General features: G+C 35.7%; 1 protein-coding gene across 1 annotated transcript; it reads right to left on the reverse strand.

Annotated features, from left to right (window-relative positions):
* Window positions 1-5,921: 5,921 nt before the first annotated feature.
* Window positions 5,922-27,815, reverse strand: LOC121408591 (protein C12orf4 homolog). Its single transcript, XM_041600109.1, has 13 exons — window positions 27,616-27,815; window positions 24,445-24,593; window positions 20,748-20,929; window positions 18,864-18,963; window positions 15,580-15,701; window positions 14,969-15,066; window positions 13,945-14,029; window positions 13,210-13,331; window positions 12,703-12,834; window positions 11,849-11,932; window positions 11,004-11,206; window positions 9,552-9,677; window positions 5,922-7,484 (listed from the first exon to the last, which is right to left on the reverse strand). The coding sequence occupies exons 1-13, from the start codon at window positions 27,770-27,772 to the stop codon at window positions 7,377-7,379; spliced, it is 1,668 nt and encodes a 555-aa protein (XP_041456043.1). The 5' UTR covers window positions 27,773-27,815; the 3' UTR covers window positions 5,922-7,376.
* Window positions 27,816-27,888: the final 73 nt, after the last annotated feature.

Genomic DNA, 27,888 nt, shown 5'->3' on the forward strand with positions numbered 1-27,888 from the left:
AAAGTAAGAAAAACAGAGAAAAAAGGAGGAATAAATATGTAGGGCCTAAGTAATTGTAGCATGAAGAAATAATTGTGAAAATTGTCATGGAAGATGAGTGAAACTAATACCATAATCTAATCTAAATAATATAATTATTTGCTTGACATTCAGTCGACAGGGTATCGGGATATTTGGTACTAAAAGATATGACAAAATTTATGACTGCTACCCCCTGTCATAACTTTTGTCATATCTTTTGCTTGTATAAAAGGATTACGCGCATTTAAAGCCGCGTATTTTTGCTGCGCGCTAAAGAGAAGAGACAAAATTTATGACAATTTTTGTGACAAAAGTTATGACATCCACCAGAATACCGATTTTGTCATATCTCTGAGATAAGATAAAATATGGAGAAAAGACAATGTTCAGAATACCGCCCCGGTTTTCCTGAAATAGATCATTTGCAGCATCCTCATTCACTTTGCATTTTTAACTGATTCTACTTTTTGATTTTCAAAAATTTATTGCTTGCCATTCTTTCATATTAGATTTTTTTTAAGATTGTGAAAGTTATGTTTATATTCCAAATATTTTAACAAATTGGATCTTAATACATGTAGTATTTTACTTAAAAAATGATTCAGGTTTTGTATTGCAGTATTCTTTTACCTCATAGTGAAGTGTTGGCTTTTTAAAATTCAATCTTAAAAATTCAATTTCCATGACTTGTTTTGATGTTCATTTATTGCAATTGAGTTCTAATATAAAGTCAAGTAGTGGATTCATTTATCAGTATTTAGAAGAACTTTGTGAAGAAATATTTCTGAATGTCTTTATAAAGATGTGAAAAGGCAATGTTTATGGAAGGGATTTCTTTGGACAGGTTATTTTTCAGTGAATTGATGTTGGATAGATTGAAGGGGTTTTCAACTATAAGTTTTCAATTACTTGTCATATTTTTTTTTACCATACTGTACTTCTGGTACATATGGCATATGACACCTTAATAAAAAAAAATCACAGCTGACGTGTCTTCAAGTAGGAATCCTGTGTTTGCCTGAGGAATGTGAGGATAGACAACAAAAATGCATATTTCTTACTAATAGAAATGGTACCTTATCAGATGCAATGAAATAGAATAATTGGTTTTGTTAGGCAATGCTTACAATTGCATTTGCAATCAATTTGGGTCATATTTATTTTTTATTACTTTGATTTCCATACATATTTCTTTTACTGAAATAGGGACAAAAGCAGCAGAGTGATTGTTTTGCTTTTAATCTGTGGGAGAAGCCTTGTCAACCTTTTGAGGTTTCTTCTGCTAATAGGTGCAACAACTTTAGATTTGCAGGGAGCTTATCTTGTTACTTTAATCATAGTCAACAATGGAATGTATCGATTTGAAGATCACATGGCTTAGAAAGGGTGTTCACACTGCATGAAAAAAAGGGGAAGAGATGAGAATGGAGTGTGCATTTGATGATTATTAGATTAGAAAATTCTACTATAAATGTTTGAGGCTTCAATTTTTTTTATCGCCTGAACATGTCAATGTCTTTGATAATGAAATTTCCACAACTGAAATTCCTAATGACAACCCTATAGGTTTGAATGTAGAATAGAAATAAAAGTAGAAGCAAAAATAATCTTCTTGAGTTAATGGCACTGATGCTATAGACCAGTTCGTAGTTACTTCATGGACAATTTTGGTCAAATGACCTTTCATTTCTTTCATCATGATTTCATGATTTCAAGATTTCAAAGCAAGATATTACGTAAGCTTGCCTTACATAGCATGATGAAGAAATTGAATAGACCAGGTGACTAGAATAGCACTCAAATGAACACTTAATGAATGCATTTGTTGCATTCCTACTTTAAATGCATTTCTTAGCGTGTTGCACAATGTACTTTGCAAACTGTGAAATACCAGTCGTTCGTGGAAGCATTGTTGTTTTTTGTGGATGTAAATGAAAATGACAATTCAAAAGAATTTATGAATAATCAAGACATCAAAGTTGATGCTTATCTCATTAGATTTTAAAGCACCATGTCACTTTAGTACAAATGACCTGCTTCTGATCATGCCTAGAATCTTTTGATCATGCGCAGAAAGGAACTATGAACTGGCTTATTGAGATAAATTTCTTGTGAAATTGGGAATTGAAGGGAATTTACTATCTGTAGACTTTCATTTTTCATTTAATAGTGAAATATCTTTTTTATGTGGATAATTTTATTTATTTCATATTATGTGTACTTTATCAATAATAAGCTGTCATGAATACAAAATCAGATTCACAAAACTAAGAAAGGTCAAGACCCATAACTTATTAATAACATTAATTTCATTAAGTAGCAGTATAAGTAACATTTCAAGCTAAAACAATAAGTTATACAGTGCTAAAACCTTTACCCTGGAATATATAATAATGTGAATGTAAAAGGTCAACCAGTATGCATATAAAGCTGTTGGAAACCCAGGAGGCATTTTATGAATTTTTATTGATTTTAAAGTTTGTAACCAAAACACGGAGAGTTATAGATAGTACAAGTATATGTAGAATGTCATAGTTTTGTTGTCGAGGGGAAACATAGGGGTCTTAACGAAATGTGCAATTACAGCTGTAGATGTAATTTTGCTGTAGAAAATGAATGGCTTTGTTAATAGTTATAAATATGGTTGATTTGACCTTTTAATGAAATGTACATATTGTAAATATATATCTTAGATTCATAAGTATGAGGTCATAGATTACATAAATTGCCAAAGCATATTATTCTTAAACACAGATCACAATGTAAAAATATACATACACATGTAAATATTGAATTTTTCCATAGTGCATGAAACAATCGGCAAGTTGTCTCAGAATGAATATTCATGCCAACACCTGGGTGGAGAGTGGTAAAATGTAGATTTAGTCATGCTTTTAGACATCACTGCAGCAACAGGAATCAGATTGCAAGCATTATGGCCTAGTGTGATCTGACATTGTGGCAGTTCAGAGTGATTGTAAGTACAGACATACATACACTATCACTTCGCCAAAGTGTGGCGTAACCCGTTTCCTTTGGATCTGTGTGGTCTGTGTACCAACCTTTAATATGGAAATTGAATTATTCATTATTCAATTATTCCAATAATTAATCATGGCTGAAAACAGAAGTGATTCATCCAGATAACGTCTTGTTTTTGTTCTGTGTTGTTGTTGGCGGAAAAAAGGCGTGAAGGCTGTCCTTCCGGTCAGGCTTTTGCAGGATTTCTCTGTGCACATAGGCATTCCATTTCCAGAAAAACTCTAATGGATAGAATGATTTATTGAAAGTTGCAGTAGGATGTTGATAGGAGTAGAAACTAGATTGTTATGGAGGTAAATGCTGTATGTAGTTTCAATTCTCAGCTGTAGATAAATTGATCTTATCATGATACATTTAATGCAGATGAACATTAATGCTTAGACTTCATGCTGTCTAAGGTATCATAGACTTGTTTTTTTTCCTTTTATACTCTACATTCTCCACATTTCCATGGATATTTATTCAAAAAATCACCCAGCACTTCACATATGTGTAGGATGATATTAATTCATATGACTTGCCAAATATGTATAAAGTTATTTTTCATGTTCTAATAACAAACAATTGGACATGTATACTGATTACATTCCACGGATAAGTAGTCAAATGTATATTGCTACTTGCACATGTATGCTACCATGTATTTCTGTAAATGTCCTGGCCTGTAATAACACATGTAGATGATATCGTACTTGTTGAAGACAGATTGTTCTATTTCTTGAAAATTACTAAATATATTCCAAAAAGTTCTACTAGTTTTGAAAGTATCAGTGTGTATAGTACCTATCGTGCATTAGTTATGTACATGTATCATATAGTAATATGGTATATTAAATGTGGATGTTCATAATCATTTTTATGTGCCTTGAAATGCTGTACAAACACTAGACATCCTTCTAAATGTTGTCATATTACATAATGTATCTTTGGTGCACGACATTATATTCTATTAAAAAAAGAAAACTTGTTTATGATATATGTATAACATAACTCTATATGGTAGAATTTATAGTTAGAAATTATGGAAACATCTATAGCTGTGCTATTGTTGGCAATTTTGTGCTCCAATATTTATAATAAAAAAAAACTTCTGGACTAAGATCTATTTTTCCCCCAGTGTTTGAATGATTTTTTTTGGCGAGTGTTTTAAGTTGTGAAGACTAGAGATAATAAACTTCTCAAAAAAAGTTTGGAAATCTGACGTTGATTGATAATCCCCCCTCGGCTATAGTGAATGCTAATGTGTGATTGATAACAATGAATAGATCATTTAATTCTTTTTAAAATGATACCCACATGATATGATTATGGTTCACATGGGAGGTGCAGTACCTTGAAATGTGGGGCAAGGTCAAAATTCAAAAGTTGGGAGTTGGGAGAAATTATTGGCTAAACTCAGATTTCCAAACTTTTTTTGAAGAGTTTAGGAAGAAAATAGTTGGGAGAAATTAATGGCTAAACTCAGATTTCCAAACTTTTTTTTAGGAGTTCAGAATACATTAAAACAAAATCATGGTTAATTTTAGAAAATATTGATAACTATTACATGTAGGTTGTGAGGAATGCAAATGCACAAGAGGCAAGAGAGGAAGAAAATAAAGAGAGAAAGAGGGGAGGGGAAAGAGTAAATATAAAAATTGTACCAAAAAAAATGATTGACACATTTGAATTTCAGATAGCTTTCTTGATAAATGTATATCTAATATTTTTGGAAATTTTTGGGTGAATCTATTCTGATCATAGACAACATTCAATTGTTGATGTGTTTCAGTTAAGGTAGACATAATGATTTATGACATTGACTAGAAACAAAATTTGCATTGGACTTGGACTGGAAATCACAATTTTGAGCAATTTAGGGCCTGAAATGCTCTCACAAAACATTGTGTATCTTCAAAACTGCATACTTGTGTGATACCAATTTGTCTTAAATATTTGCAAGACTTCACAGGAAAATGTCATGGAATACTGCAGCGCAAGTTTTTCATGTTACATGTGTGTTTGGTTAAACTAAGCACAGGCATGAAAAATATAGGGGATGAAGATCTGAATACCAGCAGTTTTCGGATAAAAGAGTTCAAATGGCTTTTAATGTCTATAATTGTTTCAAAAGCTTGTTTGGTGATTCATTTTATTGTATGAGTAGACCATGGGTTCTCAATTAGCACAGTGCATTTTAACCCTTGCAATATGGCACACTCAAGCCACTATGACAACCCCCCTCCCACAAAGTTTTGATGTTTCACAAATAATGTTGTGTTCATGTTAATAGTAGCAGTTTTGATGCCAACTAAAATGCCTCACATTTCAAAGTTTAGGAAGTGTCCACCTGTTGAACCCAATCAGATGCCCTCAGTGAGCAAATGAACCCCATGCCAAGCCATGACACTTTCTGGACGCACACAACTAATAGGATCCGGCAATTTCAGGAATCCCCTTTAGACCCATACCTAAAATGTTATGGTTGGAAAAATATTCATATAAAATCAACGGTGCATATCTGAACAATTTTTTCATATGGGCACAATGAGGGATTTATTACTACTGGATCTGTTCAGTTCCATGGGAGAGCATTAATATGTCAATGCTGGATTTTATGGGACCTTAATTAGTTGCCCAAGAAACCATGTGAGCACTGTGACTGCAACCAAGTTTGCACATAGTCTTGGTTTGAGCCCCTGTAGCGCGTAAAAATGCTGCAAAACACCTTTTCATATCTTTAGAAGGAAAGTGGATGAACTACCAAACGATAAAGGTGTGGATGGTGTCATTATAAAGACTTATTTTTGGCAATTGGCAATCATCCAGAGACTTCAGTGTAAATAAACAATCTATATGCAAACCTTTTACCATGGATACTTTATATTCTACATTTATTTACATCTGCAATCATATATTCTCTTTATCTACAGTGTAGCAAGTGCTTGTACATGAATTCACACACTTTAACCTCAAAGATACAAGTTTTAATTGCCCTCAAGTATTGTCTTTTTAATAAATACTAAAGCTCTAGTTGAAAAAAGAAATCACGATCATTTTCTTTTTCTAATATTACTATTAACATATTAATTTCCTTGATTTTAATGAACCATTCATTGATTAATTAATGGATGGCTTTTAAATCTTAATACCGAAAAAATCTGTAACATGAATCTGAGGCTGCTTTAAAATAATATAAAGAGTACATAAAGAACAAAATACGACATACATAAGTACAAGAAGGCTTCTTGTTTTTGAATTTGGCAAGAATTACAAAGAATTTAATGCATCTTCTAGTCTGTCATGTCATTTTCCTCACTTTATTACCCGAGCCCTTGTGAAATGAAGGTTTGCAATGCATTGCAAATTTTATGATAGGTAATTCTGAATGCAAGATTCAGACCATCAATCACTTGAAAATTTGAAATTGATAATTACAAGAGTAATGATAATTCAGTGGGAAAAACAGACTTAAGATTGAGTTTTTGGCAACATCCCCAAAGACTTTATTAAACTGAAAATGCTTTTAACTATGCCTGACCAAGCATGCATGTCACAATGGTTTTCCTTTTATCATTTTCTTTTGGTTGTGATAGATATATTGACATACTCAAGGGGAATTTTCAAGCAGAGTTGGAACCAAGCATTCAAATTACTTTCTCTTGGCTGTAGGGGTATATTTGAGATCTAGATACAAGTATACTGGCATACAGGGAAGATTCAGTAAACACGTTCAAGCTAAAATTTGAATCACTCTCTTGACTATGTTTGCCTACATTATACTCAAAGGAAAATTTGAAGGATCGAATTACAGGGTTCCCAGCTTTTCGAGAAAACAAAATTCCCTGATGAAGTTTAAACATTCCCTGGTAATTATTTAAACCCATCCCCAGTTTTGCATGCTTTTAAGTTAATGCAGTGAATCACATGTATTTTCAGTATAAAACAATGTAAAACTAAGTAAGTACTATTACACAGGCATGTAATGGCCTCCCTTCTCCCCATAAAGCCATCTTTTCCTCACCTTATACTGAAAGAGCTTGATATACAACGAAATATAAGAGTCGGACTGACTACCATGCTTTCGACTTTTTTGCTGATCAAATTTCCGATTTTCCTTGACTGGACAAAAGTAAAATAATTTTCCCTGATGGGCTGGGAACCCTGAATTACTTTCTCTTGGTTGCTGCATTTCATACATAAGTTTCAATGAAAGAGTTCAATATAAGCGTTTAAATCACTTTCTCTTGGCTGTTGTGATAGAAGTACGATCTAGATACATTTACAAACAGGGGAAGAAGTTTTGATGACAGAGTTGAAGGACTGCTCTTGAATCACTTTCTCTTTGCTGTGGTAGTATGAGTAAGGTCTACTGTCCTTGACATTCTGAAGATCTGAGGAAGCATTGAACTCAGCTGAGAGAACAGATCATCCGATATACCCTGCATAAATTAAAATGTGAAGAGACACACTTCTAACTCATTCAGACACCAACCACAACAGCCTTGTTGCCCTTAAAGGGATCGTTTAACTTTGTGAGCAGCTAATTTAAAAAATTCTCAAACTGAGACGAAACATGTGTATGAGTGCCTGTATTTGTCCTCAAAAACCCTGAAACAGACCACAATATAGGATGAAAAACTTTAATTTAAATACAAGTAGCAATTTATTAGCTTGATATTTAGAACCGTCTAGTAGATGGGTTCCAGCTTATGACCAGTTTTCTCCAATTCAAAAAGTCTGTTGGCTATGTTGACTGCCTTCTGCTATGTGTATCTCCTATACACACGCTATTATTAGCTGCACTGTACATTCAGTGTATACCTTGTACACACTGTATGTAGGCCATGCTGTGTTCTAGAGTTAATGTGTTGTGTTGCACAGATTCGCTCTATACACATAGTCATTGAAACCAACTCCCAATTATTTTCAAACTTTGGTTTACATCTCCAAGGTTTTCAAATTGATCCTGTAGATATAATACTTTGAAACTTTTGGGATGGTATTTTTACACTATAAACCTAATGTTTAGCCCATTTTCAAGAACCAAAATGAGAATTTTTTAAATCAGAACAAAGTGAAATGATTACTTTAAGATTCCCCTATTACTGACAGCCGTTAAAACAATACAGGATTTGTATAGTGCATGTATCCACCTTGCCAGGTGCTCAAGGCGCTCCTACATTACCCCGGCTAAGCTAGTCTACTGATTCTGGTGCGCACAGCTTTTTGAGGAATTACTTCTTGCCGGTACCCATTTACCTCACCTGGGTTGAGTGCAGCACAGTGTGGATAAATTCTTGCTGAAGGAAAACACACCATGGCTAGGATTTGAACTCATGACCCTCTGTTTGGAAGGCGAGAGTCAGAACCACTCGACCACGAAACCCCTAAGACAATTATTCAAAATATTACCTGGCCCCTCCTGGCTTGCTTGCAAAAGATGAGCATCATGTCCTATGATTGGTAAACTGCTGATAGGTCTATATTCATTCTGTATCTGTTTCCATTCCATCTCACATGGTCTAATCCTAGTTTGCTTAAAGGAGCTTTGTGGCCCAGAGGATTTGTCTCTGGACCCTGAAACAGAGGGTCGTGGGTTCAAATCCCAGCCATGGCGTAATTTCCTTCAGCAAGACATTCAACCTCTGTGTGCTGCACTCGAACCAGGTGATGTAAATGGGTACCGGCAGGAAGTAGTTCCTAAAAAAAAAGCTGTGTGCGCCTTAATCGGTTGCCTAGCTTAGCCGGGGTAATGATAACAGCACTGCCTTTTTAAAGCGCCATGAGCATCGAAAGATGGACCTGTGCGCTATATAAGTAGCCACCATTATTGTTATTATTAAAACCAGTACGTCTACTTTCTACTTGCTCTTATTACCACTGAGCCCATTTACTGTAAATGTCTAATTTCAAGGCTTTATCTATTTTGCTTCTTACACCTACCCAGTCTAACATCACTTAGTCTACATGGTTAGAAAAACTGTTATGGGCCAAATTTGTAATTTGACAAAGTAAAAAATGATAGACAAAGTTAAAATGACACAAATTGGACAATAGACTAAGTTGGTATTGGGTCGAGTGTAGTGAAGAGTGGACCACGGGCAGTTAGACCCAATTGATACTTAGACCAAATGGTTAGACCATGTAGCCTATTTGAAATGCAGACCAACTGCTTGAAGACAAAGAGAAATATAAACCCTATGGTTTAACTTATACTCAGGTTTTTTAAAGTTGTGGTTTAAGTATGGGAAGCCAAAAGTATCAAAATTTTTATTAAGTTGTATGTTTCTTATATTTAGTGTGCTCTTTCCTAATTCATCGATGGTGAAGACAATCATCTATTTATTCTTCCTACACAATTATGAATGATTTGAGAGCCGAATGAGCCAAAGTATGATATCTCTACTGTTAGTGATTATGTAACAATTGGCTGTCCATGCTTAAACCACAACTTTAAACCTGAGTTTATGTTAAACCCGACTTTAGAATACGGGCCTATGACTTACCTTAGGTACAACAAACTGAATGGTTCTTGACTCATTGCCTCCCCAGGTGGCCATCTCCATCATAAAACCTTTCACACATTTCAAGACTAACTCAGCTCGCTTGATACACCATGGTATTGTCATTTCCTGCAGCCGGGATTAAATATATCAGAGATAATTGAAAAGCACAAGAAGACACGAGTATGATAGATATCTGGGCCTGTAACAAAAGGACCGGCTCACACTATACGATTCGTTGCGATCTGATTTTCAAAGACAGCAACATTTGACATGAACATTCCAACCAATAAAAACTTAGCTATCCGAGGTCAGAATAGTTGTAGGACTAATTAAAAAAATAAAAATTCAATGTGGTTTGAGCCTCAATATAGGAATAAAAGCAAATTCAATTCCAAATCGTAATGACGTCATCATCGGCTGCAACATGATGCTGATTTGGACTTTACTCAGACAACAGGGCTTGCCGCAAAGCAAAATTATGATTTCAATATTCCTAAGATTATGCCAAACTTCAAATAAAGTTTTTTCTTTTTGGGACTTTAATATTTAATGCAAAATGTGATTAAAAAAAATGTTGTATTGGATCGCACAGTGTGAGACGGGCTTTAAGCTAAGTGATTGACCGTGGGGTTGATTTTTAGAATGATCATACAAAATAATCATTGCTATCAATCCTATAAATAAGCCTATCGTTGACCACTAAACCTTCATGATGTTTGGTTTGAATTGAGTGAATTAAAAATGATGCGTGCCTGTTCAGCAGAGTAACCACTCTTGATTGGATTAAAGAAAATAGATATCTTAAACAATTGAAAGTGGTTAAAATTCTTTCAAAAGGTATTTAGATGATATGTAAAATACAATGCCATTGAACTCAAATGTTCAGTTCCTGTATCTATATCTAAATCTAAGGGACAGATATTTTACTATGCGTTCTAGGATAGATTAAATATTTCTTATCAATTTCATGATAATCCGTTTGGTTTTACAGACAGCTCTACTAACTGAGCCATCCTGTTTAACGCACAGTGAAACCTGAATATAAATACCATGCAAAGGGCGACAGGAAAATATGGTCTTTATGGACAAGGAAAGGTTCCTGTAATACAAACATCTTTTTTTATGCGAAATTCAATTCCTGGGAAACCAAACTAACTTGTGATGTTTTAAGGACAGGAAGTTGCAAGTGCTGATGGGAGTTTCACAAAGCTGTTTGTAAGGTAAGAGCCACTTTAACAATGACTGGGATTCTTTTTGTGGTAAATGGTAAACACAAAAAATATTCACTGGTGATGGTTTAGTACAAAAGAAAGGATCACCAGTCGCTCTTAAAGTCACTCTTAACTTACACACAGCTTTATGAAATGGCCCCAGGTTTTGATTCACTTTTAACTTTATATTGGCTACGTCATGATTTGTAGTTCTATGAAACAAAGATCTGACTCAACTCACCTCATACATCTCATACATGAGGAATAATGGAAGGGTGATAGAGAGGATATCAAACTGGACAGCATACTTCAAGATATTCCTCAGCGCTAGGATACACCGATGTCTCGAGTTGATGTCGCTGGATCGTAAGCTGTCGTCAGATACCAGATGAAAGATGATATGACACTCGGCCAGATTGGAATGTCTTGTTACGTAGAAGTCACCTGAATGGCGAGAGAGAATAGTCTCTTCAATACAATGTTCCGTGATTCTCATAACAAATAGATAAAACCAAGAACAGCATTACAAATTCAATGTCCTAACAAAGGAATTAAGAGACACCACCATTTAGAACAAACGTTTTTAATACTCTTCTATATATGTGACTATCAACCCCTAAAACTAACAACAAATCGCCATAAATTAATTCTGAAGTTTCCATTGGTCTTGAAAAAGCAGATCCTAAGCTTTAAAATAATATATAACTTGTTAACATCGATCACAATAACCCTAGTGACCTGTTCTCATGCTACATGAAATACCATAAATTTTCCTTGCATTTTAAACAAAGAGTGAATAAATTCCCTCTTTTACATTTGCCATATGACAATCTTTACATTCGGAGTTTAATTAACAGCAAGAAGTTTGTTCACTCTACAACTATCCTATTTCAACTTTGATTAATAGAAACCAAAATGAGTAAGAAACCTGTCAAGTACCCCAGAATATGTTCTAGGTTGATGTAAAGTTGAACATGAATTACAAAAAAGTTTTATGAAACAGCCGAACGAGGTGAAAATGGCATATGGACAGTTATGGGAAATAAAGTAATCTTGGGTATTGGGCATGCAGGGTTGATTTCTCACCTGTTTTAAGGTTTGTTGTGAGTTCACCATCTTCATGTAATGACGTTGGCCTGCTTCCTTCAGATCCACTGCTTGAACTACTGTCTGTATACACAATATTAAAACACAATAAAAAAAAAAATCTTCTCTGAGATTTGTACATACAGAGTCAGGGTTGCATGCACTTTTTATATCTAAACTATGTGTACAACGCGACAATTTATATCTAAACTATGTGTACAACGCAACAATTTATATCTAAACTATGTGTACAACACAACAATTTATATCTAAACTATGTGTACAACACGACATTTTATATCTAAACTATGTGTACAACACGACAAATTATATCTAAACTATGTGTACAACACGACAATTTATATCTAAACTATGTATACAACACGACAATTTATATTTTAACTATGTGTACAACACAACACACAACAATTTATATCTAAACAATGTGTACAACACAACAATTTATATCTAAACTATGTGGACAACACGACAATTTATATCTAAACTATGTGTACAACACGACTGGGAAAATCTAGTTACAAGATAATGACAATTGATCAGCAATATCTATGCGTTGAAATAACCCAGCATTCAAGTAACACATTTATGTTTGAATTAAAATGAAACCAGACCATCTCTACTACAGTATGCATTTGTGTATCAAGTTTGAAGTTGATCCCCAAAATGTTTTTTTCAATTCAATAAAGCATGAATGGGGTACTTTTATAACAACCTCTGTGACCTTTGACTTTGAAATTATGACCCGAAATTCTTATCCGGCCATTGTCATTCCAATATGCATAAATTGCATCACAGAAAAATACAGGGTGGAGGGAGCATGGGATATCATTTACCTCCTCCACTCAATCTCTTCTGTTCCTTTCTTCTCGCGTTGACCCTGAGGGCGCCCTGATGAATCACCCTCAACTGTGTCTCTAGGTCTGGGAAGTGAAAGTCTGTTGATTGCTGACACACTGTCGCAAAATCTAGACCACAAAAGAAAATGAAAAAATTGCATAGTACAATTTTTGTATCAATGCTGATTTGAAAGTAATATTTACCTCTATGTTATTCCAACACTTCCGAGAGTGAAATAATGCACATAGATGTCTATCTTTCCAAACATTCAAAAAAGTTTTGGTTCTGATTTATTGATTGATTATCAGTTCATTTATATTGTACATCAATCCCTTTCTCTACATATCTACATGTCTCTCGTTTTACTTATTAATCTATCAATTAATAAACCTCTTTGTTGATCTATAAACTGTATATTGATCAGTTGAGTTGTTTAACTTTCTACATCTTTCTATCTATCACTTATATATTTTAACATATCTATCTATCTACTAGTATCTCACCTCTTTTAATGCCAGTATAAGAGCTGATCCTATCATCTACCATAAGCACCACACCAGAGAGATTGGTTGAATACAATGAAAGAGCAGTCTGCAGTCGTTGTGGTTGAGGTATTAAGATTCCCCTGAGAAAACAAAACAATGACTGTTTTATCATTTTCAGTTTTTGTTATTAAGCATAGCATAAAATATGATCTATCTTGAAATAACAAAAGCTGATAAGGATGTGAGGGCATAAATAAATTATTTCACTCCGTAAAGTACCGGTATGCCAACAAAATTCAGTATGGGCCTAAATCATACCTTTGTTGAAAGTGCTTTACATGAAATTTCATATTCAGAGAATGTAAATGTTTCACATGCTGTCAAGTAAATTATCCATACAAATTAAAAAAGAAAGTATTGATAGCAATGGAGCATTATTTCTACAAATGTGTGCATGACAGAATAAGTAAAACATTATTAAAGAGTTACCAGTTCAATAAAAAATGGTGAGTCATTCCTAGAAATTTGTTAAATATTAAGATCTGAATATGGCAGTGGCAAGGAGGGGGGGGGGGGGGAAGGGGGAGGGATGATTTCCTGTGCACTTACAAATCACTAGATTCGTTGTCCGTGCATTCAGGGACTTTGTTAAAATCAGCTCGATAGACCCTCTTCTGGTTCTACTTAGATTTCTATATGCAATGGCACTCATTATGGGCTCAGATTTAACTAAATAATTTGTTTGCATCTTACCCTTCTCTATTGGGTTTATGCCTGCACAGATCTAAGACATTTATACTCATTAGCCTTAGGTTATGCATTGTCTTCATCTGAGCACCTGAGAGAGTAAAAAATAAATAGCAAAAAATGAGTATATCTAAAGAGTAAATTTCACTGAGCAAAACACTGAAAATTTAATCAAGATCTGAAATCCAATAACCAGTTATTGAATTTTTAAATTTAGCAATATTTTGTGAAAACTGTTATATGCACGTCGTCATTAATATTCATTAGGTGGGCTGATGACGTCTTATTCCTACTTTCCTTTTTTCTTATGTACGTACATGAAATTACAATTTCATTTTTAGGGCATGTATGAATCACTTGTCTTCCTTATAATAAAATAAGTTACAGCAAAGAATATCATTTGTCAATCCAATTTTTAGTTCTTGGGAGAAAAAAATTGTATCAAAATAATCTTATGTAATAAAATACAAAAGAACAAGTGGGGGGGGGGGGGGGGGCATCATCAGTTTGCTCACTGAATATTCATGAAAACATGCAAAGATATATTTCACCAAAATAATTTGAATCTCCAAAATGCTATAACCAAACATGCCATAATTCATTGCCCATTTCTGATAAAATTTGAACTGTTTTGTTTGCCTCATATATTTTTATCTGTTAAAATCATTGTTTCCAGCCTGAATTAGCTCTATGACAGAAATGCTTGCTATATGTAATGTCTTTTAAAGTGGCCTCAAACACAAAAATGGTTTAACAAGTTGATATGAACAATTATAGCAAAATTAGACAAGTATAGAACTAACTTTTTTCTATCAAAATTGGATCATAAGAAAGTTGCGGCACTTTTACTTATTTCATAAAACAGTATCATTGTCATGCACATCCTCGTCAGTATGCAAATGAGGGAGATGCTGATGTCACAGACTCACTATTTCTTTTTATTTTGTCAAATGAAATATGACATTTTTATTAATTTTTGGAAAAGAGGATTTCCACAAAATCACAATAAATTATGACAATTTTCCTTTACCTAGATGAATAGTAAAACTTTCCTCCATTTTTGGTTGATCAGGAATGATTTCTTCAGGTTCAACAGGCATAGACTCTGACAACGCTCTGATCCTGCGACTGTTGAAAAAACACCAAACAACAAAACACAGCCCATTAAAATTTAATGAAAAAATATCAGTATTGCCATAGCAACGATCGCTTGTCAAAATTTAGCTACAATCTTTGGATTATATTGGATTATATTCCAACACCAGAATTGCCACCTAGTTCCTTCGGCCACAAAATACATGTTGCCAAATTGCTCAAACAGTATCACAGAACAATGTTCCTAATAACATAAAGCTGATATTGAAACTTCTGATACTCTTCGTGTAGAAATTTATTTCCAATTTCTTTTATAGTGTCTGCTTATCCATATCAGGCAGCTTTAGATTTACGACGCTGTTTCTAAGACAAACTTACGATAATTGGCAGGAAAAGGAGTAGCTGTTTTGGGCGAGAATAGAACAATACTAAATTGCAAAATAACTGTGTAAAAAAACTGTCGCAAATCTCAAGATTCTTATGGCTTTCCATAGACCTAAGCCCACATATATGCAGACTCGGTCTTCAAAGGGTTCAATCACTTACCTAACAGGGCCTTCTATACCATTCCCCATATCTTCATGTAGGTTCTTGATCCATTCATGAAACTCCTCCCGCTGAGAATCCTGAAGATTGCGCAACTCATTGCCCCATTTCGCCTCCTCTCTCTGCAATGCGTCAACCAAAGAAAATAAGACAACCAAATTATTATCACTTATAGACAAATTGATGATTGAAAGATAATACACTTTATTGTACCCCTGAACTGACTGCCCCATTGTGCAACTCTCCGTAAGTCACATCAGCCTAATAGATCATAATCAGTGTAAGAAGCTTAAAGAGAAATTCCAGTAGTTGCAGTAAACACTGATTTCATGACAAAGTCTGTAAAACAAGGCTTAATTGTCAGTATATCATCGAGGATCTAGATCTGGTACAGTTACATAAACTGAACTTTGTGAATCTTGAAATCTACGCTGAAAAATGTTCACACCGAAGATCCCCAACACAGATAAGCACACGTGGGACAATGTATAATTATTGCTTAGAGCGTCGGTCCCGACGCTCTACCCGAATCCTGTGCTTATTTGCTGATTCCTCAGCAATTACACAATTTCTTCCAGAATCCTTTGGCACATGCATTTTATTTATACAAACAGACACTTTGGTGGTCATTTCATTGGATTCTGAACGAACTCATTTTGATATTGTTACCAAAACTAGCATTTACCTTTAAAGAAAACATTCTAAATACTGATAATCAATAAATAGAAAGTGAAACATGCACGAGACCTGGGGGGTGATTCACGAAGAGTTAAGTGTGACTTAGTATTGCCCTTAAATGCTTGGGTGCATGCGGTATAAAAGGCATGACCTCATTGCTCAGATCTTGCCAAGAGGAATCGCTACTGCGTATTGATCAATACGATTGTGCGTTTCATATCGTGCACGCAACGGCATTTAAGTGTGACTTTAAGTCATACTTAAATCTTTGTGAAACACCCCCTGAATTTTAAAATCCAATTACTGTACATGTATCACATTAGGAGTAAATGCAAGTGAGCCTGTTACATACCCATTAGATTATATAGAGATACCCTTGTCTTGTAAATGAGGCCTTAAACTACACTCGGCAAAAAAAGTTCTTGGACAAAGGGCAAATTATTGTATGTCAACATGACCAGACAATATTCCTCTTCCAGTATGACATGACATTTTCATGTGAATAGTCATGCATGGGTGGTTAAATGCTTTAAAAAATAGCAATGTCAGTAAAAGAAATGGATCAGTCAGTGCATGGCTGGTTACAGGCATTAAACAATAGCAATGTCAGTAAAAGAAAATTGCAAGAAAAACAATCAGTCATTCTTTCAGTTGTAAAAGTTTGTGTGGCATAAATATCCATTAAACGATAAAAGCAAACTTAAAGTCAAATACCACTCTAAAAGTGGAAAGAGAGTTATCCACCTTGGATGCATCACTATTCCACTGGAATTTTAAGTCAAAGTTAGTCAATGAAAAAAGTGTCAAATTTCAGTATCTTGGCATAAGCAAAAGAAAATAATCCTTATCCTCCTATCTTCTGCAGGGGTGGTGGCCCTAGGTTGACCACTCCTAGGGCGGTCTCTAGCTTCATCAGTAGCCAAATACCTGCTGGTTCAAATTTGAAATTGTTGTTGGTGAAATTTGAAATATCGAGCCACTTGTCTGCCCAGACTGCAACATTCCTATTGCTCTTGCACGCTCTTGATTGGAAAGCTTCATCTTGAAATTGAGTGTCTAAATGATCCATTTCATTATGCATCCCATGATGCATCCCTAAGCATTCAATTCAAATGATAACCACCTGCTGAAATTGTTGAATGTATGCCTACAGGATGGCCATGATCATTAGCCATTTCTTGCAATTTTCTTTTACTGACATTGCAATTGTTTAAAGCATTTAACCACCCATGCATGACTTTTGTCATGAAATGTCATGTCACACTGGAAGAGGAATATTGTCTGGCCATGTTGACATACAATAATTTGCCTTTAATCAAATATCTATATGGAATATTTAAACTTTTATAAGTGTCCACAAACTTTTTCTTGCTGAGTGTATATCATAATTGGTAAGATTTGGGGCATGAATCTCATGGCAAAACTCATGTCCTTATTAAAGACACTGATCTATCTTGTACATTTTCCACATTCAACCTAATGTGGTAAACTGCACTGTGCCTGGATTGATCCTTGAGCCATATTGACACAAAGGATACAAAAAATAATGTACCGCAACAAGTCTATATCCCTATTTCTATTCCCCAAACCCAAGTCTTGTGAATGCATTAAGTGTATGTGCAAGGGCACCATGCAAGAGCACTGTACACACTTTATGTCACAATTACTTTAGCCAGAATTACATCATCAAGTTAAAAAATAAAAACCTGAAATCAGAGGAACCAAAAGGCAAACGAACATAAATTGCTGCAAATAATAGTTTCAATTACATATCATACAGCTACATGCAATAGGTAATAATAATACTACTGTCTGGCTTAATTTTCAGGAGATACCACATTATATTACAGGTCATGTAGATTCAAATCAGTGATAGGTCAATACGCCATCACGTGGCCATAACTGCGATGATCGCATTTGTTATATTCTAGATTTTTACGTCACCTCAGTGAATATGACGGCTTTGCATTGTCAATTGCGGCACTATATTCACTAAGGTGACGTCACTCTCAGCCTTCAAATTACGTAACCAGGTAGTTTATTTGATGTGCGCGCTAGTGTTAATGCGTCGACTGCATGAAGAACATGTTTGAGGTATTTTACAAAATTATTTTATCATGACGTAGATGGATCAGAGCTGCAGCAAGAATTTCTGATTAAAGAGAGCGAGAATGATGAATGCAATCTCTGATGGCAAATCCACACAGACTATATAATATAGCAGATATTGCCTGGTCTATCTTTTTGATAAATAAGATTTCAACTCCCCTCTGAAGGTATATTTCCCCCCAGGAGAATATTTTCATTCAGCTGTGTCTTCGGGCAAAATATAATCCCTTGGGAAAAATATAACTCCGTTGGGGAGAGGAAAATTAATGTTATATTCAAACTCTAAGTAGGCAATATCTGTATAATATTTCCCTTAGTAGACCCACAATGCCCTTGTTAACACTCAAGGCAATACGAGACTACTTTGGGAAATATATATGGAATCTCCCTCAAGGCTCATAGCTAATCAGTATTATATAATTATTGCTTCACAGTCAATATAAAAAAACATAAACTTTGAAAGGAAACTAGAAAGTCATTACACATTGCAAATTTACCTGAGTGTTTTCAAAGTGAATAGCAGCAAGACGGTTGACATGTAGATCATCATGGGTTATATCAAGATTCTTAACAGCTCTTTCCATCTCATTCGCTTGCCTGTAATGGATAAAATTACTTTCAACATTACTGGGAAAAATAGGAATATATATTCATCATCTCTCTAGTTCAAGCACCATTTTTTCACTCTTCTTGTGATTTATTTACATATCAACCATGGGCAGATGACTGAAGCTTGCATTGTGTGTAAACGTCTCTCCCCTGTTGCATAGATGCAAGCTATGTTACAGTGGAAGACACTCTGTCTCTCAGACAGGATGTTAAATGGAGCCCCCATGTAGAGGAGAGTCACCATTTTGCATGTTAAGAACCCACAGCACTATTCGTATAAGAGTAGGGGGAAACCCCGGTGTAGTGGTCCACCTGCAATTCCTCATCAGTTATATCGGGAGGAAAGACCTGCAGGTCACAGTGATTCAGTTTGCGTTTCACCTCCCAGGCACAGGTGATGCAAAACAAATAATAGTAATCATTACCATATTACACATATATTATAGAGTATAAGGCAATCAGGAATTCAGGATGCAGTTCTATAATGAAACTATTCCTTTCTTTTTTTCAATCACAATGAATGATGGGATGAAATTATAGTATGCCACCATGTGATCATGATCACATGTTCTCTCCTACTTCAAGTAGTTTCATTCTTTGCTCTTTAGTCTTCTCTTGACATCACTCATAAACTAATCTAATAGGTTTTCATGATTTTTTCATAGATTTTTCTCTATGCTGGCCCATTGAAAAATAATAATAATGAGCAAGTTTAAGTTTGTGATATTTATGACAATGTGCACAATTACTTGCATCTAGTGCCTCATCTTGAACATGCTCCATTGGGCCTGCCACTAACACCCTCTAAACTGCATAGTCACATCATGGACAGAAAAAAACATCGCATCCATCACAGATTCAATCTACTTGTTTCTTCCATGGCATATGACTTTTAAAATATATAATTCTTCTATCGTATCACTTTCTCTGTCAAGTGCACCTTAACAAAATCTGAGCTAATTTCAGTCACACTGCTATTTCAGTATTCATGATACCATTTATTGACAAATCGATGGGAAATTTGTAAGGCTGCTGTGAAATCCTGCATGTTTGGTAGCTTCTTTTTGTTAACTGAATACTGCAAATTTATTTGTTAAAGGTCAAGTCCGCCCCAGCAAAAAGTTGATTTGAATAAAAGAAAAAAAATCAATCTAGAATAACACTGAAAATTTCATCAAAACCGGATGTAAAATAAGAAAGTTATCACATTTTAAAGTTTCGTTTATTTTTCACAAAACAGTGATATGCACAACTCAGTGACATGAAAATGAGACAGTCGATGATTTCCCTCACTCACTATTTCTTTTGATTTTTATTGTTTTAATTAAACAATATTTCATTTTTTTGCAGATTTGACAGTAAGGATCAACTTGACTGAACCATATAATATCAAACAATGCTAATTCCACATGTTCAGGGAGGAATTATCTTTGTTTCACTTGACAATGGGGAGAAAATTAGAAAATTTCATATTTCGCATAATAAAATACAAAAGAAACAGTGGGTGGATGACGTCATCAGTCTCCTCATTTGCATACCGACCAGGATGTGCATATAACTATTTTGTGAAATTAAGCGAAAATTGGAAATGTCATAACTTTCTTATTTTACATCCGATTTTGATGAAACTTTCAGTGTTTTGTTTGTTGGATTTTTCTCTTTTTATTCAAGTCAGCTTTTTGCTGGGGTGAACTTGTCCTTTAAATAAACTAAAAAAATATCACACAGAGAGCTAAAGAGAGAAAATCAGAAACAGCAGGAAGTGAACTTACTTGTCTTGTAGTTTACGTAGTGCAGTATCCCTTTGTTTCACAATATCTTCAACAGCCATGGAATAGGTGTGTTCTAACTTGAAGATTGTCTCTAAAGCAGGAGAGTGTATCAGGGTATGGAACATCTCTCCAAACACCGCTTCATCCTTGGGTTTGGTGTTTGGTGCATGGCTTACGCATTCCTGGTAGAATACAAGCACAAGAAACACCTCTTTAATACACAATGCACTGATGTTCATAGACATGAACTTCGGTGTAATATGAAGATAGAACTTTTCTTATGCAGGGAGAGGATATTATTGCATATGGAACCTCTCTTCGTCTCCAAACACGGCTTCAGCATAATAATGGGTTTAGTGTTTGGCTTACACATTCCTTGTAGAATACAAACATAAGAAACAGTTGTGTAATACACAATACACTGAACTTCATGTTAGTGCATTGTATTTGGAGCTTTAAATATTATGGTTTCTATTGCAGGGAGGTTTATGGAATCTCTCCTTCATACTTATGTTTGGTGTTGGATGCTTTGTCTTGCCAAGTCACTACATTGAGCTTAGAGCAAACTTTGCATATAAAATTCCTAAAGCCCCAGTCACATATAAACACGGATCCTCACGGATCAACACGGCAATACCGGCATGATCCGGGGAGGTCCGGGATAGTTTTGCCCCGGATGACTGTAAACACGGCATCAACACGGCAGCTTCACACGGATCTACACGGACCATGCCGGCAGAGCATGTCGTCAACACGGACCGACACGTCAGCAACACGGACCTACACGTCAGCTACACGGACCAACACGTCAGCAACACGGACCAACACGTCAGCTACAAGGACCAACACGGACTAACACGTCAGCTACACGGACCAACACGTCAGCTACACGGACCAACACGTCAGCAACACGTCAGCTACACGGACCAACACGTCAGCTACACGGACCAACACGTCAGCTCAAGGACCAACACGGCAGCTATATTGACCAGCACCGCAAATGAAAATCTGTTCATAACAATGAGCTGATATTTATTTAATTATTTATTTATTTATCTACTTGTTCATGTTTTTCTCATCCTTGTCGCAACATTATGTTGTGTTTAAAAAAGATATCAAAACTTCTTTAACCAGTAAAAACGCTGTTTTTTATACAACACAGTTTACTGTTTTAACAGTAGTTGTTAAATCTTGAACGACAAATGTAATTTCGATTTGATTTGATATCACTTCATTGAAATCACAATAAAGGAAAGAAATTTACAAAGTCTATAGAAAACATAATAACAATTAAGATAGGCACAGGTCATGACGCATAACTGTCGATGCAGGGCAGTAGTATAAAACTTAATGTACAATTTCGATGTAACAGGTACATAACATATACATATAAAATGAAAAAAAAAAATGAAATGTGAAATAACAAAGTTGGGAGTAAATATTAGAAAAAAAAAGAGAAAAAAATATTCATACATGCACTAAGTTTACAAATATTAGGTTGGGGCCAATCTCCAAAGCGTAAGAAAATATCCTGAATCATTTAATCATCCATTTAAATAAATTAAGTAAGCCTGAGTCGAATCGATTTTAAAATCGGTGTTCGATCGATGTCATCGAACACCGGTGCAGATTTTGCAAAATCGGTGCATCGAAAAAAAAAAAAAATACGTCGGCCGGCCGATTCGTTTGGTTTACACAATCAATCATCAAAATATCAGTAATGTCCAACTTTACTACTACTTACTTGATTTCTATTGCCCCCAAAATGAAACCGAATGAGTAATTATGATGCTATTCACCATTAATTTGAAGTTTATTTCGATCATAGTTCGAGTCTTACTCGTCTGCTCGTGCCGAGATAATTTATGCACGATGAATTCATGAATGGAAGTGGCCATCGATCGTGCATGCGCAGTACTGTTCTTTAATCAAACCAGAAAATGGCCGGAAATTGACGCGATCAACGTAAAATAAATCTTGCTTTCATGAACAATATTAAAATCATGACCATAGAACATTATTTAATCGTAATATTTAACAATAATTTGCATATGATAATCATTAATATGAATTTAGAGCTTGATGTGAAACGTTTGTATTTCGTTTCAATTTTCAATGGCGGACATCTCATGACGATCGACTTGACTTCTTGAGTCGAGCTAGTGCACTTGTCTAAAAAAAATAATCATCACGTCAGGATTGATTCTCGAACATTGTCTACATGCAAAAACTCTGTTCAAGTTCGTAATATCACCATATAATATCATTTTACATGACAAAACAGAGAAAATTGCGTTTGATATTTTTTCCCATCAATTTGAAGCTAGTTTGTGCCCAACTTTGGGCTCTGATTTCATGAATGGGAAAATATGTCATACGTCATCAAACACGCATGCGCATTGTGCTTATTTTCTCGGAGCTTGGAGGAGACGTCCAGAGATGGAACAATAGAAATAATCCCAGTATTATTTCTTCCATATGAACATAACATACTTTGCTGACATCGTCAATATTCTTAGTATGACCATAAAATCTTGTTAAATCGTAATAATTTAGATGAATTTAGGGCTCGATTCGACACATTCGTATTCATTTTGATCGCATGCTCAATTGCGTCTAAAAAACTGGATTGTCATTATCAGGATTAATTATCGAACATCGTCATAACTCATATTCCACAATCTTTCCTCACAATCGTTATATCAGCATTGAATAGCAATTCAAATGACCATCCAGAGAAAATTACGTATTTATTCCCATAAATTTATTTGGAGCTCATTTTGGATCCAACTACACAATCTCAAGCAAGTTACAGCGCTCTCCGTTGATTGCAATTGTTTGCTGGCGCTGACGTCAAGCACGCCTGTCGTTTCGGGAGAGTGAGTGTACGGAGCTGCGGACGGGGCTAGTGAATGGACTGCGAATGCTAGTTGACCGAAAATCATTCGGATCGACTCTGCGTGATTCATGTCTTTATTATCGTTTCATTTTAAACTTATATGTTGTCATCTGCAAATATCATTGTTGAAGATATTTTGGGAAGAATTCTGCTTTGGTCCCCGGCCTTTTTTGTGATCATGGAAAATACAAACGAACTTTGCTCTGTCATCTGCTTGTGCAACGCTCACCCGGCCAACGCCAGCGCTAGCGCATACCGTCAGTGCGTAGTGCATATGCAAAGCGCATCGCATCGACGCAAAAACAAAAGACAAAATTTCCCCGCCTTCAATATTCGATGCATCGATGTTCGATCGAATTAGAGCTGTCGAACACCGGTTTTCAAAAAAATCGATATGACTCAGGCTTAAAATTAAGCATGTTTGTGTCAACTGTTTAACAACTACTGAAAAGTTCATAAAGTAAATAGCGTTGGAATGATTTGATGGAAAAAAAGAACACGGACTGCCAAGGATACTCCAGGCAGCCACACGGACCTACACGGCAGCCACACGGACCATCCCGGATGGCTTTGCCAACCCGGCAGTCCACGGATGACGCCGGATGTTTTTGACAGTCAAAAACTGCCGTGTTGGCCTCCCAGACGTTCAAGGACCAACACGGACCACCCCGGACCTCCAAGGATGCCCAAGGAGCCAACACGGATCTCTCCCCGGACCACCCCGGATCAGATCCGGGGTGGTCCGGGCTCTATATGTGACTGGGGCTTTAACAAAAAGATTTCCATAAAGAAATTTACCTGTGTAAATGCTCTTGCCCATCTATCTGCAATATTTCCTATCTCCTCGTCACCACTGGACTGCAATACTTTGATAGCTTCCCCACCATTAGCATCGTGGAATGCTTCCGTTTCCTTGGCAATGAATTTGTCCAGTTCTTGTGTTAATTCTGAAATTTAAAAGATAGTTGCCAACTTGTCTTTAGGGAATAGTTAATGCCAGGAGTTAAAGATCAATTTTTAAAACCAAGGAACAAACATCGGTAACATAATTTTCAATATTTGATCCGATAATCAGCATTATCACCCAAATCAGACATCTGAGCTGGTAATTTGCAGAACCATATTGCTCTAGATATCTGAATATTAAGAAGAGATAGGTATATTGTTTGTATGCGCGTATTGACTTTGCATGCAGAGTCGATGCAAAATATACCGGTAGTTTCCCTGGTCTCACATCCGGGCATTTGAGGATGAGTAGAAAGAGATACGCTTCATAATGATCCACACAGCAACAATATACATCATAATAATGACAACACTGGATCCATGTGCTGGATATGCGTCCCTAGGAATGTGATCTTATAATAACAAGGACGTTGTAATGGTAAAGTACAGAGCCTGGCACTTGGTATAAACATGACACAGTAGAACCATATCTTTGAAAGAAATATCACCATATTCATGATTTTTGCTTTGGATGATAATAAAAATATTGGCTCACTCTTCTTTCAGGGAACAAAATATATTGCCCTTAAAAGAACAATTAGCGACAGTGATTTTCCGTGATCACGGAAAACGGACGGAATTCACAGAAAGGGCCACTTGAAATGTCGTGAACAACGATAAAATATTAAATTCTTAAAAAAGTGACCACTCTTCATCATAATTCAATACTGCCCCCCTGCATTCGCGCCTGTCCCACCAAACACACTTTCAAAAACTTTCAGATGACAGAGCTTGAATGAATTATTTAGTGAGAGTCTGAGTGAAAACAGAGTTATCTGCAACTCGATTCCTGAATAAAATACCGCCAGGTGACATTTATCATCATGAATGATCATGTTTATGAGATAAGACTCGCTACATTATGCATTAGTAGTAATTTAACCTACAACAATATGCATTGACTGCAGAGATGTCAAGTTCAAAGACCTAGTACTATGCCACCCATGGGTTCATATCGTCTCGCGAGCGAAGGATTATCAGTCATACGCACGCGACACACCACTACACTTCGAAAATACAGTGGGCTTTTGCCCACATAAAATATTATGTATAAATAAATATTCCACATCCTGCTATGACACTTACCGAATCATTTAGATCCTTCCGTGACTTCTCCTTGAAGTTTCTTTCTAAAAATATGTATATTTTCTTGATCTTTAGTGAAGATTTTACGCAGATAGAAATCAGTCAGCGTTGATATCAATTTTCTCCTGAAGAGGGCGCGCGATTTATATTCATATCAAAGACACGACAAGGGAAAGAATAGGCACCTACACTATTTTACACGCATATCGACGCAAGGCATTACGCAAAGTCCGTAAAGTGTCCAATCTTTTCATTGTATAGACTTTGGTATACCGTATACGTATTATTGACGTTCGTCAAAGCTTGTACTGCTGGTTTCTTTCCAGGCACGTATATTATTTTCATTTTTTTTTATCAGTCATCTTTTTAAATTAATGCAAATGAGTGTTATCATCACCAATAATAATCATTAATTATGTTTTTTGAAGGCATTTCATTAATTGGTGCCCATAATTAGTAAATTAATCATGAGGATTGCGCATTCAAAGAATTTAGATACAGTTATAAAATTACCGAGGAGCTGAATCAAGGTTGTGAAATTATTAGCGCCACCAACGGGCTTCCTTGTATTTCCGTGGAAGAGACAAGCGAAGTCACTTTCGAGGCCGAGGTAAGCAAAATGTGCTTTTTTTATCGGATTATTATTTTATTATTATTTTTATATTCAACAAACTCTTGCTACTTACCGGCAAGAGCCCCGGTGCGTAGCGAGAAGGAGCTTCGGCAAATGTTAGGGTGTCTGAAGCCACACTGAAAAGTGTCAGCATAAAACAGGCTGATTTAGGGGAAAATATGGCACATATTTTTCGGGATGTTCAGGCTACTAGAAAAATGTGATCTGAATTGATTATTAACTTGTGTTTGGCATGTATGGAAAGAGAAAATTCAGGGGCTTCTTTTGACAGTAAGGACAAGTTTATATGACCATTCTAAATGAGGATTTAGAGATAAATTGCAAACCCTTATTTTTGTGCGTGTTGAGATTGCCATTTCCCCATGCGTTTTCTATGGGAAAATGAAATTTCTGTTTTGCATAATTTTTTCACTTTGTCGCAATTTTTCATTGTGATCTGGTTTCCAAATCTTTATAAAAATCATACCATCAGAAAGAGCATAAAAAATCCTATTTGACTCTTTATGGACAAGTTTTTGGCATTAATACTAAATTTATAACAGCTCTCGGAAGCTAAAAATTTGGATTTGTGTGTGTCCATTTCTTAACTACACAGTCTATGGCAGAAAAATGCTGAAAATTGACCTAATTTCATTCTTCTTTTTTGCAGCCAATAATTGGATTTTTTTCAAAAATGTTACATTTCTGTAAGTCTGAAGGTCATTTCTCTTCAAATTCACAAAGAAAATGTGATATTTTCTTGAAATAAGAAAAATAATTTTTTTCTCCAGACACCCTTCGAATATTACTTCAGCAATGAAGCGATGTTTGCCGACTACTTCGAAATCCAGGGTCAAACACGGTCTATTGTACGAGGTTAGTACATACTAACCTCGTACAATGTGTGAGTGGTGCTATGCGTGAGGTTTTCTGTGAATCTGAGTGATATCACAGACATTGTGACTTTGTGTACAATGTATATGGGGATAGGCTGTGATAGTTGCATGAGACAGATTTGAGGGGATGAACAAGAGTCCATAATGCTTGAGTTGGTAGCTCTGTCTCTGTGACATTATGCAAAAATCATCCAACGCATGTCAGTCAACGCACATTATCATGATTATGCGTCGCTGCGACATTATCCGATCGGTTGTAAACAAGGCCTACGTCTACCACGATCAGATTGACAGAAAACGCAAAAACAAGTGAATGGGACTGAAGTTTGAACAAGATATGACCGAGACAGGTTTATTTATGAAGCTTACCCTTTTCCACGAAACATGGGAGATTGTGTGCACACGTCAACCGTCCAACGAATTCTTCAGCTGAAATTTTTAAAGGTATAGTAATTGGTACAGCTAATTTTGTCAAATATTCCTTTGTTTTGAAGGAAAACGTAAATTCTTTCTGCACAGAGTCCATTCTTCCTCGCGCTCGCTCTGGATCAATCAAAATTGTGGGCGTGTCGTCGTCGAGAGACCTAGAGCTAGCTAGCTACGCGAATAGCGCTAGCCTAGCAGCGCTGACCATGATCATGA

The sequence above is a fragment of the Lytechinus variegatus genome, chromosome 2, assembly GCF_018143015.1.
Source record: "Lytechinus variegatus isolate NC3 chromosome 2, Lvar_3.0, whole genome shotgun sequence".
NCBI lineage: Eukaryota > Metazoa > Echinodermata > Echinoidea > Temnopleuroida > Toxopneustidae > Lytechinus > Lytechinus variegatus.